At 39.6% G+C, this 15,204-nt stretch overlaps 1 protein-coding gene across 9 annotated transcripts in view; it reads right to left on the bottom strand.

Annotated features, from left to right (window-relative positions):
• SHROOM2 (shroom family member 2) overlaps positions 1-15,204 on the bottom strand; it is a 236,421-nt gene that overhangs the window by 8,681 nt on the left and 212,536 nt on the right. For 8 of the 9 annotated variants that reach the window (XM_056808024.1, XM_056808025.1, XM_056808027.1 and 5 more), the window contains 3 exons: positions 12,804-13,436; positions 7,340-7,891; positions 4,231-4,414 (listed from right to left, as the gene is read on the bottom strand). In XM_056808024.1, coding sequence (XP_056664002.1) covers positions 4,231-4,414; positions 7,340-7,891; positions 12,804-13,436 — 1,369 coding nt within the window. Of the gene's footprint in view, positions 1-4,230; positions 4,415-7,339; positions 7,892-12,803; positions 13,437-14,979; positions 15,199-15,204 lie in introns of those variants that run through there. The other variant, XM_056808028.1, reaches the window with a different exon arrangement.

Genomic DNA, 15,204 nt, shown 5'->3' with positions numbered 1-15,204 from the left:
GTCAAAGAATGAGAGGTTTCATAGCTTAATAAACCATGATAGGTGAAATTGCACTCTATGCCCCTCTAACCTTGTAATGAATACAGGAAGAAGTAATTAAGGTCAGCAACTCCTTTTCTGTGTGAAGGAAACATACCAGAATGAACAAATAGTCTGACTGTTGCTCCTGGACATTGCTGACTAAACACCCTGACCTACCATAGCTTCTATAATTCTTCAAGAGAATTGAGATCAGTTTTCATACAGTTCAAAGGAAAGGTTTTTCACAAAGTGACTCAATGACCTAAACTTAAATCGCAGGGAGTATAAGGCGCCCCTCCTTCAGGTTAAATTTGTCTTGGCTTATCAGTATGTTGGGATACTCAGAGCTGATTAAAATGGTAAGCAGTTTTATAGGATATACATTCCTACTGAGTGATTAATCTGGAGAGCTTTTTGCTCCTAAGTACACAGGGAACCTCTAAATTGCTTTGGATTGACCAGGTCGAGTCTGATTTGCTCAGAATGCTTATGCGTTTGTCTTAGTAATTTTAGTGCTTTGGGAGCCAACAGGTTTTGATCCTTTCAAACCTTATGCTCCTTGATTGTCTTTCTTTTTTTTAAACCCGAGTGTCTTGGTTTCATATTTATCCTTCTCCATTTAGTAGCTGTTGTTATTTTTTAAATGCATTCTGTTTTTTCCAAGTACTTATTATTCAGGTAACAAGTATATGATAAAAAAAGGGGAATGGACAATTTCTCTTTTCCATTTCACTCCCAGAACTTGGGGAAACACTTCAAGGTTAAGAGCACATTTCAGTAACCATAAACTGTGACATTCAGCCCTAACAGGAAACAATTCTTCAATGTTCTCGTTTTTTTGCTTTAAAAAATATTGCTGGGGGCAGAAAAGGTGGCGCTTACTGCTCTTCTGCCTTGGAACCAGAAGGTAAGAGTTTAAAAAAATATATATTGCAAGAAAGGGGAACAGCCCACAGTCATGCTAGGACTGGAGTATTTCAAAGGTAATTGATTTATAGATATGCTGGTGTTTGTATTATAAGAAGGCAGAAGAATAGACTTAAAGAATTTATATAGTAAATAAGGAAAATGGGGAGGGGAGGGCAAGATAAAGAGAGGAAAAATGAAGAGAAAAACCATAACACAACCAAGAAGGGATGAAGAAAGTGTGTGGATTCAGAAGAAAAGGAGAAAAAAATCATGTAAAAGGAAGAAAGGAGTCTAGCTCAGCAGGGGACTGTTTGGGCAGGCGAAAGAATTTTAAAAGTCTAGTTTAGAGCATTGCTTCAGGTAGAACCCTGGGGGGAGTGGGGGAGAGACTCTAGAATGGTAGCTGCTTCAGCTGGAAAGAACAATGGACCTGGGGGCAGCTGGGTGGCTCAGTAGATGGAGAGCCAAGCCTAGAGATGGGTGCTCCTGGGTTCAAATGTGACCTCAGACACTTCCCCGCTGTATGACCCTGGGCAAGACATTTAACCCCCATTGCCTAGTTCTTACCACTCTTCTGCTTTGGAATCAATCCATAGTATTGACTCTAAGAGGGAAGGGAAGGGTTAACAACAACAACAACAAAAAATGGACCCGAGAGGACTTGGGTTCAAATTCCAGCTAAGTCTTACTTACTCCTTTCCACATGAGTCTAAGGACTCCCCCAGGTCTACCTATTCCTATGAATTAGATGACTTCTGAGATTCCTTCTAGCACAAAATCTGAAGATCATTAATTTAGGGGTAGATTTAGGGTGACAGAGAGAAGATGTTGATTAAAACGGATGAGAGAAATAGCCCTAGCCTTGGACTTGTTAGAAGAAAATACTGGGTAGGAGGAGGGGGAAAAGGAGGGTCCTTTCTTTGTCAAGAATAAACTTTAGAACTGCTATTAGGAAGGTCATTAAACAAGAACTAATTTTTTTTTTAAGGGAAGGGGGAAATGTCATAATTCTTGGGATGAACAAAGAGATCTGAAGCCTTTCTGGAAGCTTGAGTTTGGCATAAGCCCAATAGAGGTATGTTAAGCCAATCAATCACTTAAATCGTGGAAGGCACCCCATCCAAACTGACTTATGAAGGTCTCTTTTCGGAAAATTGGGAACAGCCAGGTGATACTGTAGATGAAGAGTGCCAGGACTAGAGTCAGGATGACTCCTCTGTACTGAGTTCAGATCTGTGACACATACTAGCTCTGACACTGGGCAAATGATTTAACCCTGGTTCCTTCAGTTTCCTCATTTATAAAATGAGCCAGAAAAGGAAATAAATGAAAAACCACTCCAGTGTCTTCCTTTGCCAAGAAAACCTCAAGTGAGTTCACAAAGAGTTGGACACAATTGAAAAAACAATCAATCACCCAAGTCCTGGAAGGCATCCCATCCAAACTGATTTATGAAATAGATCTCTTAGTAAAATTATTTTTAAAAAATTCATTAGAGTGAAAATTGAAGTTTACACAGAAAATTAGCTACTTTACATGCAGAGGATGTCAGGAAGAAAAGCCTTTAATGACCAAGTTACTATTGAACTGCAATCATTTTACGATAAGCCAGACACTGAAAACCTTATTAGCTTACATTAGGGAAGCAAAAGGATAAATAAAGAGCTAAATGTCAGAGAGTAGGCTGAATACAAGACTTTCCAGAAAGCTTTTAAAGCAAGGTGTACTTTTTCCCCTAAGGAATAATATAATGATAATTATTGCTAATATTATTACCATTGAGCATTTATGGTTTGCAAAACACTTTTCAAATATGTCAGCTCATTGTTATCTTAACAATGACCCCTGATAGGTGTTTTTATTATCCTCATTTGAGGAAACTGAGGCAGAGGTTAAGTGACTTGCCTAGGTAAGTATCTGAGGCTGGATTTGAACCCCAAGCCTTCTTGACTTCAATTCTAGTGCTAGTGTCTTGTTTGATCCAAATTACAAGAACATATACCCCCCAAATGAGAAAACTAGAATTGTTTTTTCTGCATAAAAAATAAAAATACAAAGGAGACTAATCACTCTGTACCCTCCCAACTAACAGGACCCAGAAAGAGTGGCAAAATTATGAAATTATCTTTGGACAAAACTTAAATTTACTTTTTATTTCCCTAATCACAGCCTAGTATCCTAAAGAAATAAACCCTTTTCAGTGGCATGTCTGGCATGTAATAGGTACTTACTAAATACTTGTTGCCTTAAACACACCAAAGCAGTTTTTTAAAGACTAATTTGCCATTTTGCTATCATAATAGAAAATAATGATAATTTCCTATTGTGTTTAAAATGCAAGGCCAGTACTAAACGTACAATGAATCTAACACAAACATAATAATTGTTCATAGATTCATGCTAGTGGAATGAAAATAATTTTAGAAATTAAAATGATCCCACCTCTTTGTCTCCTAATTTGGTAGTGGTGTAGGGTCACCAGGGAAACTGAAGTGTAGGTGATAACAGTGCTGAGTTATGACTGAAGCAGGACTGTTTAGGAATTGTGGCAAGCTTTGCCTTGGGCCATTCTTTAACTCTTATACTTCCTATAAAAGATCATTCTGAAGGAGATTTATTCAACTCGAGTGTCAGGTGCTCAGATTTTTGATAACTGGTAAATACAGTTAAAACTCATGCAATAAGAGAAATGCCTGGGGGAGGGGGAGAGAGAATTGCACACTCTGATGATGGAGCCAGAAGGTGAAGCTTTAAGCAAAGCTAAGAGTCTAAGTAATTGCATCGTTAAATAATGGCTGGGAAGTAAGTCCCACGGCAAAGGTGCCCAATGCTGGGAGAGCTAAATTAACCTCATGTGGCCTAACCATAAAGAGTTAAAGGTTTAAACTTCAAAGTACCAGGGATGAGGTGAACATTCATACCAATGTGTTGACTGTACCAAAAAAATGAAAAACAAACAAGACAGGATGCTAATGCCTCAGACCTTAGTCAGAAGCCCTCTCTTTCAAGGTTGTTAGATAAAAATAATAAAACACAATCCTGCAATATTTTTGGTGCGGGTAGTTGTATTTCCCCATATACATAAATACGTAGAATCCCAAATCCTGAAAGATTTATGCTGGGAAACTATCCATATCCAGAGAAAGAATTGTTGGAATTGGGTGGATGAGGATCAAAGCAGCCTATCTTTCCAATCGATTGACACTTGTATTTGGGGTTTTGGTTTCATGTGAGTGGCTTCTTACAACAAGGACCAATATGGGAGAGTGTTTTGGATGATTAAATCTCAGTGCAATCTACCTTCTTCTCCGACAGGTCATGGTCGAGTTCATCTTCAGAATCCTCTGCAATCTGCTGTTGCTGCTGCTGCTGTTCCTGCATGTCCTTCATTTTAATCAGAAGCTCAGCCTTGGGTGCAGATGTACTGTAGTACGTAGAATTGGTTGTCAGGGAGATAGCAGATGGCATGCTCTGTTCTTCTTTCCTGGTTTAAAAAGTCAAAACTTTAATTAGCTGACAACCAGCGCCATGGATGCCCCCCACCCCCATCTTGTCCTTTGGGTGATGGCAAGTGCAGTCACCGTTGGCTGGGATGAAAGGATGTGAATGGTTATGGAGAGGAAAGAAAAAAAGCCCCCCGCCCCTAAAAAGTGTAAGTTAGCAAAGCCAGTCCATGTATCTAATTAAAAGAGAAATAAGTCCAACGCACAGTGGAAGCATCTATTTTCAGTTGGTGTTTTAATTATAATTTATGTTGAAATAAAAATCTCCGACTATTAAGAGCTGGGAAGTAACTCTGATGTCCTCGTCTAACCTGTGTTATTTTACATAGGAGAAAACTGGAGATGCTGGACAATTAGTACTGACAAGTCCCAGGTAACCTGGCTCGTCGAATCAATGAAGGTTTGAGTTAGAGGGGAGCTCAGAAAAGGAGACGCGGACAGGAGCAAACCCTCAGGAGTTACTTTCTGTGAGGGTTTGATCTGGTATGGAATAGGTTATGGGAAAACACGGATAAGAAGGATAGAAGGGAAGAAAGCCCGGGAGGCCCCTCCACAGCACCTGCAGAGCAGCTATCCACACTGACGAAACCCTAGGGCTGCCCAGTGAAAGCCTCTACAGTAAAAGGTGACACGACAGTAAACAAGACTAGTCTCTGTAGAATCTACCTATATTTCGAGTGGGATTGCTTGTCAACGACAGGAGAGGGAAGGAGACGGACAACATGAATCCTATCATCTTAGGAAACTTGTGTAGATTCGTTACTGAAATAAAGAAAATTAAAATAAAATAAAATGGACCGATAGATCTTTTTTAAAAAGGAATACCATCTAAATTCAATGTTTAATTTCCAAAATTTCTACAATAGGACGTGAGCCTCTCTGGTGGAAGAACCAAGTGAATGGCAGGTTTTGGATTTCCTTGGCATATGGTGTCCCTGGATAATGCAGGTTGAATGGCAAGCAGCCCCCTCTTCGCACCAGTTTGCAGAATTTGTCAAGGCAATTCACGTTCACTTCAGTACTTAGCATGGGCCATTACACAGATAGGGAAAAATCAATCAACATTGATATGCTAAAAAGCACACTCAAGAGAGGAGGGAATAAACAATTTTACTGTGCCTACTATGTGCCAGGCACTATCCTAAGAGCTTTATAAATATTACCTAGTTTGAACCTCACGATAACCCTGCAAGGAAGGTGCCATTAAATATACATATATATACATATCTATACACACACACACACACACACACACACACACACACACACACACACACATTTATTTCATAGCTGAAGAAAATGAGGGAAACATTGGTTAAGGAGTATCAGAGTCTGGATTTGAACTTGTGGACACTGGATGTGGCACTGTAGAGTGAACTGGATTCCTGAACCTAGCCGATAATGGGTCTGAAGCCAGAGATTACTTATGGAAGCAACTCATCACTATGGGAATACTTTCTGAAGAGAAGATTCTAGGGCATATTGGGACAAATGCTGCTCACCAATTTATTCCCTGATGTCCAAAAATGTGGTTGGAAAGCAAGAAAACAATGTATATAAGGGAGAGATTTTATTTATCCATATATAAACACACACATATATATTATACATAATATTATAATTAAGCAATACATTACTATATAAAACAAATAAATATTATGTATAATATAAAATATAATTTTGCAAATAAATAAACACATCAATCAATCAATCGCTCCCTTTCTCTCCCCACCCCATCCCCAACCTCCTTCCTCCTTTATTAACTTTGGTTGTAAGGAAATCATTCATTGTAGAACCCCTGACTGGATTTGTCTTCATTATCAAATCATTTCTAATGCTGATAAAATATCTACCTATTAGTAGGACGCAGAAGTTTCCAAATTATATCCTCAAATGGATCAGTTTTTATTTATGTCCACTTGGAATAGTGAAAATCTAGATTTGTATAGGATCTTATATTATCCAGATTTTACAGATCAGGCTAGTGAGGTTCAGAGACTTGTCTAAACTCAAAAACCCTGACAGACGGAGACTGGAACCTATTTCTCTTGACTTTCAGAAATGCTTTTTCCCATAAAAGATGGGAGCAGATTTTTAAAAAACTTGTATAAAAGGGAAAAATGAAATAAATGGAAATCCCCAAATTCCTCAAGATTCCACCTCGTTTATAGCAGTGCTTCTTCTATAAGGGATGCCCTCAATGGGAGACCTCTCCTTAGAAGCTCCATTATCTAGCTTTTCTAAAGGGGTCTACCTCACCTGTTTTATTCCACGGATATCCTGGAGGACCCAATAGCCTCAGGGCTCTAGTGATGAATAGGTAGATAAATCATAGGTGGCATACTATGATTTTTATATTTTGAAAGATTTAAAATTTATAATTCACCAACCAATCAAGTGAATTCATAGACAAGGATAGCATATATGTAAAAATCATTTAAAAATCTAGATTGAATTGCTTGTCAACTCCAGGAGGAGGAAGGAAAGAAGACACCATGAATCTCAAATTTGGAAAACTTATGTGTAAATTGGTTATTAAGATAAAAAGATAAAACTAAATTTAAAAAAGTAAAAAAAAAACAGTAACATTCAATTTAACTTACTTAGAAATTTTCACTCACCCAGGAGGGGAAAAAAAGCTGGGGAGTACTGCTATAAATCACATGCCTTACGCGACAGGCATAATTAGTGGCAGTGTTTATATTTCTACATTCCTTTCTACCTTACCCCTCTATCTCTGCCAAACACAAACTATGAACAAGGTCTATCAAAGAGTGCCGACCAACCATGACGTTGGCCTTCAGTATAAGATCTAACCTTGTGTTGTAAAATAAAGAAAAATCCACAGGACAAAAATAGCATCATCAACGAAGGGAACCACAGACCGAGCACCAAATTCTACTCACTTTTCCTCTGTGATTTTAGGAGAAGGAACCTTTGGAAGCAGCTTCCGGCGTTGCTGAGCCTCTTCTAAGAGATGCTCGTCTTTAGGGAAAATGCCCTCCATCAGGTCCATGGTGGTTTTAATTTTCACATTGGGATCTAGAATGTCTGCCAAAGACTTATCCTTGCCGACAATCTCCCTGGCGAGCTCCTCCGACTTCAAGTCTTCCAACGTCTTCTCTTTGGCCTTCACGTAGCTGACAGCAGGGCTGGACTCCTCACCGTCTTTCAAGTTGTACCCCAAGGCTTCGGCTGCTTCTGAGTCAGCTGCTCTGGTTTTATTCTCGGCCTCAGGCTCCACACCCTGCCTGGTGTAGGCGCAGAAGCGCGAGTAGGACTGCTCAGAGGTGCTGAGTGTCTTGATTTGGTCTTTTTCCAAGCCACTGGGCAGAGCAGGGGGCTCCATGGTGCTCACGAGGTTCTGCCGACTCTCTTTCTCGGCGTGGCTTTCAGAGTGGACGATTTTGATGGGGACCATCTTCACCGTAGTATTATTATCGATGACCTTCTCAATTCTGGGAAAAGAGAAAAGTGATTTATTTTTTTTTTAATGCAAAATGGCATTTGGGCAGATGTTAGGACAGAAGTGGAGTTCAGGATTCTCTATCTTTCTGCTCTGATCTGTAGGTTGTTCTAGATGTCCAACCTGGACCATCCATTTGGAATTCAAGCTCCCCTCCCATATGGGTCCAACATTCTAGGTGCGCTAACATGTTTAGAATGTGATGAGAGCTAACAACTATTCTTTCTATAAAGGAAGTTGTTTGATCTAATAAATGACTTAAAGAGTCTTTTAAACTACTCACAAGTGGAACTTGTTAGTTAAAAAAAAATTCTTAGGAGAAAAATCTGGATTTGTATAGAAGGCAGGGAGGAGGGGGGGAGGAAGAGGAGAAGAGAGGACAGGGTACGAGAGGAGAGGAGAGGACAGAAAGAATACATATGCCAGCTCAAAGAATGATTGTTTTATCCGTGCCAGCCTACAGTTGGGATTCCCTCACATTAGGCTGCGAGGCCATTTGTACAAAAAACAATACAGATGTATTCAATCAAGACAAGAGAAGTTGTAAGCAATTTAAAAAATAAAAATAAAAAATGGACAAACAACAGCTCAGTTTGCTAGTTGACAATGGGCCCTGCGTGTTCCGAAAGGAAAAAAAAAATCAGAAACAGATGCACAGAATTTGTTTCAAGCTCAAGGAGCTGAGAAATGACTGCCATAATTTTGTGGGTTTGGTACATTCAGAACCAGTGAAGCTACTTTGCTGTAACTTAAAATATCTGTTTCTGATCTTTTCAATGGTGACTAAAGGACACAATCAGTTTCCCTCATTGTATGTATGGGTGTGGTCCATGAGGCGAAATGTATTTGTTCTGAAGTGTCTTCCTCTCTCTCCCGAGTAACAAATCACCAAAGATGCAAGTTTGTTTTTGAGTTATGTTTCTATATTCTACCATCAACAACATAGAAATCATCTGCTTTTCCCCTCTTTTCAGCCTGCCTGGAACACTTGAATAAGATAGTAAAGGGAAGGAAAAAAGAAAAAACCTAACATTCTGTCTGGACAAAAACTTTCCTTCACTAAATCTCATGGTCTTCATTCCTTATTCCAGTTTGCTTGGAATAAAGAAAATCTGGATTTGTACAGGTCTTTCTTTCTCCCTTAGTTTTCCTGGCCTGTTAAATAAGGTTCAGATAAACGGCCTTTGCAATAGCTAATGACAGACCTGGGCCTTGGAACCTATTTCTCTGGACTCCAGGAATATTCCTTTTCCCATAGGGGAGGGCTGAGAGTTGGAGGAAGAAAAATGCCAGATTGGTGGTGGTGGTGGTTGGTTTTTCCTACTAATATGTAGGAAACAGGAAATAAAAACAATAAATCCTTTCAATTTCAAATCTTTTATAGCAATGCTCAACTATTTATGTATTCATTCATTTTCAAGGCTGTTAAGAGTTTTAAAGTTATATTTCTTTTTAAAAAAGATTCATCTTTTATTTATCTTTAAAATATAAAATATATATAGTTTAAAGATCAACAATTTTTTTGTTCCTTTAGTTCTTACCTTGCAAAATCTCCAGATGCCAGGGAATGACTATAAGTTTTGCTTTCAGCTAAGTCTTAATCCATTCCCAAACACCACAGCTGCCTTTAAAAACTGACAACCTGCTCCAAGGTAACCTTTTACCTAAAGCAGCCTAAGCCCCATCCTTAAACAATCAACTCACTCTAATCACACCTTCTTATCAGGAGCCCTTCAACATTAGATGCCTTTCTAGACCTGTTTAACTACATTACCAACTAAAAAGATATAAAGTAAATAATACAAGGAGAAAAAATGAGAGTTGAGTGTGTGCTATGAGAATTATTAAGATTCTTGAAGAGGCAAAAATACCTATTTTGTATTTCTGCTTTATAAAAAACAGATATTGCACTTTATAATAAAGGATATTCAAAATTTATCAAGTAAATGATTTGTTTTAATACTCCATAAATGAATAGATTTGTCCATATGAACATTTTTATTGCTTGGCTAAAAAATAAATAAATGAGAAGGATCTTTCTGATGTTGCATTAGAACCCATGAAGTATCTAAAGTATATCAGGTGGATCCAGTTAGCAGGACTGATTGAAAATACACAAGAATCACACAGCATGAGAAGGCATGGAATGGTAGTGATCTCTAACAGTGGAGGGAGTAACAACCACACAGATGAAATCAGGGCTATATTGAAGTGACAAAATAAACCCCCCCATCAGGATCTTAAAAATGGATTGGAAAGAATTATTTTCTCACTCCACTCCCCCAAAAAGGCATAAATCCTTGAATAAATCACACATAATCAAAGTGGTTTGGTAAAGAGAATGGGAGCGATAAATGGGGGCATCAAGGGCATATTTTTCAAAGATCTGTCAGTAAGAAATCAAACTAGGAGAAGAGAATTAAAATAAACAATGGCTCTTTTGTGGCATTATCTTTGTGCCAGATGCATCACCTTGGAAAATGAGGTACACTAATAATGTACTCATCCAAGATTTTAAGATCCTTTTAGGATTTATTTTTTTTTTACCTTTACCTCTTATTTCCAATTGGTTCTAGTTAGACTTGATGTTCTATGTATTGATTCTTTGTTTTATTTTTAACAAAAAAATGAGACATGCAATATTAGTGATTTCTAACAGCAGTGAAGGAAGCAGAAACACAGATGTGATTATGGATATAGTGAAATGACAATTATCAAGTGTTTTGGCACATAGTAGGTGCCTATAAAAGCTATCATTATATTATGATTAGCTTCCCACATTTCTTCACACAAGCCAGCAGCAATACATCTCATCGCTATACACCACTAAGAATATTGCAATTTAGTCAGACATGGGATCCAATTTATATGATGGCTAGTTCCCAATTATAGTGCAATAATCAAATCCTAGAAGTCTTAAGTTTGCACCACTTGAAGTTGCCATGGTATAATATGTGATAATTAGTTCTTTTTGGAAATAGGTAGTATGAATTCAAATAATTATTTGCATTAATTTGGTTCTCCTAATAAATCCCATCTTTTAATGTTTCCTTCCTACAATGATTTGGCAGTATACTACAAGATCAGTATTCTTTCTTGCAGTCAAGGTAAAATTATTTACTTTAAATTTTACATTAAATTTAAATTAAATTTTAAAAGTTAAATTCAAATTTGACAATGGCTTAGGAGAACTAAATAAAATTTTTCTCTTATTTTTATGGGTTAGGTGATGAATTCTGTGTCTGTCATCCAGAGAAAAGGATGGAAAAATGTAGAGATACATCACTAGGATAGATGCAGGGTGATGCTTTTTTTTTTTAAACTTTTACCTCCTGTTTTAGAATTGATACTGCAAAAGAGTGGTAAGGACTAGGCAACTGGGGTTAAGTGACTTGCCCAGAGTCTCACAGCTGGGAAGCATCTGAGGTCAGAGTTGAATGCAAGGATGATGAAAAATTACAATAATCCTGACATATCAATTACATTATGGAGATGCTATGATGAAATAAAGGTAGATGAAATATACACACTAATATAATTATAGCTTTTTATAGTACTAAGGTACTATATGTTGGTCTCTTTATGTCGGTACATTCCTTAAAGTAATTAGTCATCATTTATTTCAGAAATTAATTAATAGAATTGAAATTTTTGCACTTCCTACTCATGATGGAGCATTTTATTCACCATCAACTTATTGCAAAATGCCTTACTATGTATGAGGTTTGGCATGGGCACTTGTGAATTTAAAATTTTCTACTTTGCTTTGAAAAAAAGATGGATACTTGACTCTGGGACTAATGAATTAGAAAAGTTTCTACTTTGTTCCAACACAAATATGGCTCTGGTCTTGGTTCTTTGGGTTGGTGTCTCTGGAAAGGATATGGTTTTTAGATACTTATTTTGGAAGGAGATCATAATAATTCAGCAAGGCTTTACAGCATCACATTTTTGTCTAGTGTACCCAATGATCTTATTAAACACGATTCTCAGTATCAATATGGTACAGTAGCCATTGCTGAATTTTGTGTTATCAGTTTTAGTCGAATCCCACTCTTCATGACCCCATGTGGGGTTTTCTTAGCAAAGACACTGGAATGGTTGGCCGTTTCTTTCTCCAGCTCATTTCATGGATGAGGAAGCAGGCAAACAAGTGGAAGGGATCTGCCCTGGGCACAAAGTACTCAGGGAATTTTGGTCGAATGACTCGACTTGTAAGCTATGCAATGTTCTGGATCCATGTTCTATAAAGCACTGGGGTTTCCTATGATGGAAACTGAGGTATGAGAAGAAAATTTCTGCAGATGTTACTTTTCCCTCTAAAATTTCTAACTGGGAGGCAGCTGGGTAAGTTGAGTGGATGGAGAGCCAGGCTTAGAGGCAGGAGGTCCTAGGTTCAAATCTGTCCTCAGATACTTCCTAGCTGTGTGACCCTGGGCAAGTCACTTCACCCCCATTGCCTAGCCCTTACCACACTTCTGCCTTGGAACCAATACATAGATTCTAAGGCGGAAGGTAAGGGCTTTACAAATAAAAATAAAATAAAATTTCTAATTGGATCACTTCTTAGCCTTTGGCGAAGATCACGTATAAAATCTGATCTTAGCCAAAAGGCCAAGAAGAGATTCAATTTAGTGTATGTAAAATTTCTAATTGAGGCAGGTTCAGTGGATGGAGAATTGGGCCTGAGGTTGGGAGGACCTGGGTTCAAATCTGGCTTCGGACGCGTCCTAGCTGAGTGACCCCCCACCTGCCTGGCCCTCGCCCTTCTCTTCTAGAGTTTTGAAGGATGACTCATTGGAAGCGCGTCACGTGGAAAGAAATGATGATGTGCACAGACAAAACTTCCCCGCAGAAGCCCGGCTCCGGGTCTCCTTTGGGAGAGCCCCCCCGCCAATGAATACCTTGCCGAGTTCTCGTCCTGCACCAGCAACGGAGGCTTGTCGGTCAGTTTCTGGGGGGCAAACTGGGGCGAAGGCGAGCGGGACGATTCCATGCCGGACTGCGGGAGAAGGCGGTACTTAGGAGGAGGAGCAGCGTCTTCATTTAAGGGCTGGCAGTCACCCTCCGAGGACGCAGGCGGCCCCGAGTCCTGCGGCGGAGGACCACCGGGCTGCTCGCCCAAGGCGCAGGGACTCTGAGCAAGGGCCGGAGGATGGGCAGCAGCGTCCGGAGGGCCGTCCTGGCGCCTGTGCCTGCTGGCGTCCCGCTTGGGCGGGGGTGGCCTTTGGGGCGCCGGTCCCCGTCGCTTCCACCGCGAGTCTTCTTCTCTGGCCTGCGGGCAGGGGAGGACGCCGTCGCTCTGGGCTGGAGCCTCCTGGGGCGCGTCCGGAACTTGGGCTCCTTCTTTCTCGTTTTCTTCCGAATACCTATAATCGCTCGGCAGCGTTCCAGACCGTCCCCGGCTCTCCTGGGGCAAAGCTAGCGGCTCTCTAGGCTGACATGGCTCAAAGGGCCTTAACTTGCTGGGTCGATTTGGATCCGAAGGATCGACTTGTTTCCCTGGACTTTCGCCCGGGTGTTCTGTATCTGTTTGCCTAAGAACAAAAGTAAAATGATCATTAGCAAGCCGCTCTGTTTAACGTCGTCTCCCGCATCTATATTTTATATACTTATAAATATTCATTTATATAGTCATATTTCTGTTTATATATTCATCCATGCACTTATTTTCATTTATATACTCACAGAAAAATATATTTATGTATTTATTTTATTTAGATAAGTTTATTAAAATTATTCATTTATGTGGAATTATTTATATTTGAAAAATATATACACACATACATATACAATAACACATGAGATAGTAATTCTTAGATAGTACTTATCTATTATAACTGCTCTGACCCACATAAAGGATTATAACCTAGTCACCCTCCATTCCTAATATAATGTGAGTTCAAAACTACATGTCAGGCGATGGCATTTGTACACATACATGCACACGGTGATGCAATGAGACCATTTTATAGGATAATCTAAAATATTCCACTTTTTAAAAATCTGTGAACAAGGGGGCAGCTGGGTAGCTCAGTGGATTGAGAGCCAGGCCTAGAGATGGGAGGTCCTAGGTTCAAATCTGGCCTCAGACACTTCCTAGCTGTGTGACCCTGGGCAAGTCACTTGCCCCCCATTGCCTAGCCCTTACCACTCTTCTGCCTTGGAGCCAATACCCAGTATTGACTCCAAGACGGAAGGTAAGGGTTAAAAAAAAAAAATCTGTGAACAAAACTTAATTTCTGTAAATAAAAATCCAATAGAACAAAAGGTGATTGAATGGGAAGTTTTTGAAGAGTTCTCGTTTACTGACAAAGGAGAAACTATTTAATAAAATTTGTAACAATTCCTTCATAAAGTTATTTTAAAATTACACTAGGTTCAAATCTGATTTCAGACACTTCCTCGCTGTGTGACCCTGGGCAAGTCACTGAACTCCCATTGCCTGGCCCTTGCTGCTCTTCTGCTTCGGAATCAACAAGGCAGAAGGTAAAGGTTTAAAAATAAATAATTAAGATAAATAAAATCACCTTGGAAGGTTTCCAGTCCCTTCTCCAAGATGAAGTGCAAAAGAAACTTACAAGTTGACTGATACCCTGGAGTTGGGGGACAGGGTAGAGCGATGAAAGAATACTATTTTAACAAATAAGGGCCCCCTGTAACCAGAAATGTCTTGCATGCACACACACACGTGTAATGTATGTATATGTGTGCACACACATGCGCACACGGCCCATGTCCATTTTGTCATGGCTGATGAGCCAGCTAAGTAATGTGAATGAAGGCAACCATCCATAGGTAGACTGTGCCTCTGTTGGCATTTCTGCTACCTATTATTCTTTTACAGCACCCCCCAAAACCTGAGTTTCTCTCTAGCTTTTTATTCCTGTTTAACTACTAATTTAGTTTGATGCTTTGAAGTCATTGTTGTTGCTCTAGTTTTCACTCAAACTTTTTTTTCTGAGAACTTGCAGTGGGGAAACCAGCCCCAATCAGGATGAGAACCAGAGCTTCAATACAGATCACAGCTAGAACTAGAACTGAGGTTAGCCATGAACACGGATGCAGGGCTGCCCTCACCTCTCCCTGCAGCGAACATGTCTTAAAAGCATTAACGTTGGTGATGAAAAGGGCCCTTAGACGTCTGAACAGCATTCAAAGGGGGAAAGGCTCCGGTTCAGTTCTATTACTGTCTAACTGCCCGTACCACAAGTGTCTGAAGCCCCAAATCCTCTGTTTCCCTACTTTCTGCTCGGCAGCAGTCATTGTGACAACAACTCGGACTAGACTCTGCCTGGACCGCAG

Source organism: Monodelphis domestica, chromosome 8 (assembly GCF_027887165.1).
Source record: "Monodelphis domestica isolate mMonDom1 chromosome 8, mMonDom1.pri, whole genome shotgun sequence".
Classification (NCBI taxonomy): Eukaryota; Metazoa; Chordata; class Mammalia; order Didelphimorphia; family Didelphidae; genus Monodelphis; species Monodelphis domestica.
This window is presented reverse-complemented; position numbering and strand designations above follow the sequence as displayed.